Source organism: Sinocyclocheilus grahami, unplaced genomic scaffold (assembly GCF_001515645.1).
Source record: "Sinocyclocheilus grahami isolate Dianchi unplaced genomic scaffold, SAMN03320097.WGS_v1.1 scaffold5924.1, whole genome shotgun sequence".
Classification (NCBI taxonomy): Eukaryota; Metazoa; Chordata; class Actinopteri; order Cypriniformes; family Cyprinidae; genus Sinocyclocheilus; species Sinocyclocheilus grahami.
The window spans coordinates 7,370-10,076 of record NW_015510487.1 but is presented as its reverse complement, the minus strand read 5'-3'; the positions used below and the strand labels follow the sequence as shown (position 1 = coordinate 10,076).

The following is a 2,707-nucleotide window of genomic DNA, read 5'->3' as shown; positions in this document are numbered from 1 at the left end:
AATGATGCTGAAAATTCAGCTTTGCCATCGCAGGAATAAAATACATTTTAAAATAAATGACATTTATTTTATTAGTTGTAATAATATTTCACAATATTACTGTTTTTACTGTATTTGTTGATCAAATTAACGCAGTCTTGATGAGCATAATTCAAAAATTAATTTTCCTATATAGACAGTGTTGCAGCTCACTGGGTTTTAGGAACAGAGCCATTAAGCACATATTCTTCTCTACATGGTCCCGCCACCTTCTTGTCTCTGAATATATACAGCCGAATCATTCTGTATGTGATGTACGTTTCATGAATTGACCATTATGCAGCACACAGATGCTCTTCTGTCTGTATTACGAGAACTTGGCTTTACAGTCATGATAGCAGCCAAGCACTTATTGTGAGTCCAGGTGATGCTATTGTGTGAGGCAGTAGAATAAGTGAGGTAATACAGTATCTCTGGTTGCTGTGAAGCAACATTAGTGAAGTGAGACGGGCCGTGCATAATGCCTTTTTAAAACCCAACACAACAAATCAGGCTTAAAGACACTGTAGCTCATGCAGCAAAACATTCACAGGGATGCCAGGTTTAAGTGTATCTCTCTTTCTCCAGCTCCTGACAAATCTCCCACAATCCTGACTGTCACGCCACACACCACAACCTCTGTGCTGATTTGCTGGCAGGTAAGTGGGCGGGACTTTTCACTTACAGCCGCACCAGTCGTGCTTTTCCATCAGCGGTATGTAATAACAGAGCAGGAGGGCATAGTATGAATCTTAAACACATATTATCAAAGTCACCCATAAATTACACTTTCAAAGAGGGCTGGTTGTAAAAGCTGCAGGCCTTTGGTTTGCATTTTTATCCATTCAGTTGAGAAAAAGGTGAGTGAACTGGTTCCTCCACCAGAACTAGTTAATTCACACTTTATCGGGGGGATTTTTCTGATTTGCTTATTAAAATTGAGATTAGAATTAGCAAAAGTCTGGTTTATCCTTGGATTTATCCAGAGTAAAGATGTCTACCCTCTGGCGATTAGCAGCATACATGTTTACACAACCTCTAATTACAGTAGATGTACTCAACGTGATGCAACCCTAGACACAAATCAAATGGCAAAAGCTTAAAGGGGGCGGGACTGTCTTTTTCTAACCAATAGCAGAAGGAGCCATTCTGTTTGCCGTCACTAGTGGCACAGATATTCCACACTTCACCTTTAATGACACTGTTGATTATGTGTGGAGACATTCGCTCAGCATGTCCTGTCGTCCTTAGCCCCCTCCTGAGGAGAAGATTAACGGGATCCTCTTGGGTTTCCGAATCCGATATCGGGAGTTGTTTTACGATCGGCTCCGAAGTTTCAGCGCTCATGCCATCAGCAGCCCTTCAACCAGCTGGGCAGAACTCACATGTAAGCAGAAGTATCACTAGCAGCATGTCTCTCAATGTGTACCGTAAATGAGACATGACCCAAAAATAAAGTATACATCTCTCATTTTGTTTTTAATTTTAAATTTTTTTTTTGCACCTAAAATTTTAGTGATTATTTTAAGTTTAATAGTCTTTTATAATGATTAATGTTTTAATTGATTCATAGCCCAAATCATAAATATATTTAAAAAATTTAATAAAAAGTTTTTTTTTTTTAAGTTCAAGTAATCAGTTGATTAATATTAGTATTAATCAATTTCAATATGTTCATTAATGGCTTGTTAGTTTAAAAGTATCATTTTAGTAGACTAAGCTTAATTTTAGATTTAGTATGAACTATTTTAAAATATTTAAGATAATATCTCGCTCTCATTATTTTTATATTAACTAATATTTTCATTGATTCACAGACCAAAACAATAAATATACTTGAAAAATGAATTAAAAAGTAATAAATAAATGTTCAATTAATCAGTTAATTAATATTAATATTAATATTAATCAAAATTAAAAATAAAATATTCATACAAACATAAAATATCTTCATTAATGGCCTATTAGTTCAAAAGTATTATTTTTGTAAACCAAGCATAATTCAATTTTATATTCAATATTAACTTTTTAAAAATATTTAAACTAGTTTCTGACTCTTCTTATTTTTCTGATCATATCTCCTATCAGCTCCATACAGCATACGGAACCTCAGCGATCCCTCGCTCAGTCAGTATGAGCTGGACAGTAAGTCACTTCCTGTTTCTTCTCGCTGTTTTTTCCTGTTTCTCTTGCCCAGTCCATAAAGCTGATGTATGATTGTGTCTGATCCAGTACATGTCAAGTCTACTTAAGGGTTGAGAATTTGCAGTCTAGATGTTTAGGCTGGCTGCTGTCAGTGGTTCTGTTCTCACCTCATGTCTAGAGTGGTAATGAATTTAAGAGCTGGATCTGGTTTCTCTCTGCCGTTGATCTCTGCTGGAAGAGCAGTGTGTACATTGAGTTCAGACAAGCAGACTGACTCATCTTTCGGGATGGGAGCTGACACTGTTTTCAGAGAAAGCCTGAGTCAAAGTTAATGAAACAAAGATGGTTGAGAAATTGGAACATTTAATATAAAGCGAATCACATTGTTTGTCTCTTTTAGTTTAGTTTAGTTTTTTTAAGTAGATAAAACTTGTTGTTGAGTGCCAACCATGTATGAAAAAATGGCCATTTGTGATTTTTGCTCTTCTGTAGATCTTACGAAACACAAGCGCTATGAAATCAGAATGAGTGTCTATAATGCTGT

General features: G+C 35.7%; 1 protein-coding gene across 1 annotated transcript in view; it reads left to right on the top strand.

The window, feature by feature from the left end:
• LOC107577397 (protein sidekick-2-like) overlaps window positions 1–2,707 on the top strand; it is a gene marked incomplete at both ends in the record, with an annotated part of 4,219 nt that overhangs the window by 1,196 nt on the left and 316 nt on the right. The window contains 4 exons of the mRNA XM_016263481.1: window positions 607–677; window positions 1,270–1,405; window positions 2,107–2,163; window positions 2,656–2,686. Coding sequence (XP_016118967.1) covers window positions 607–677; window positions 1,270–1,405; window positions 2,107–2,163; window positions 2,656–2,686 — 295 coding nt within the window. The remainder of the gene's footprint in view (window positions 1–606; window positions 678–1,269; window positions 1,406–2,106; window positions 2,164–2,655; window positions 2,687–2,707) is intronic.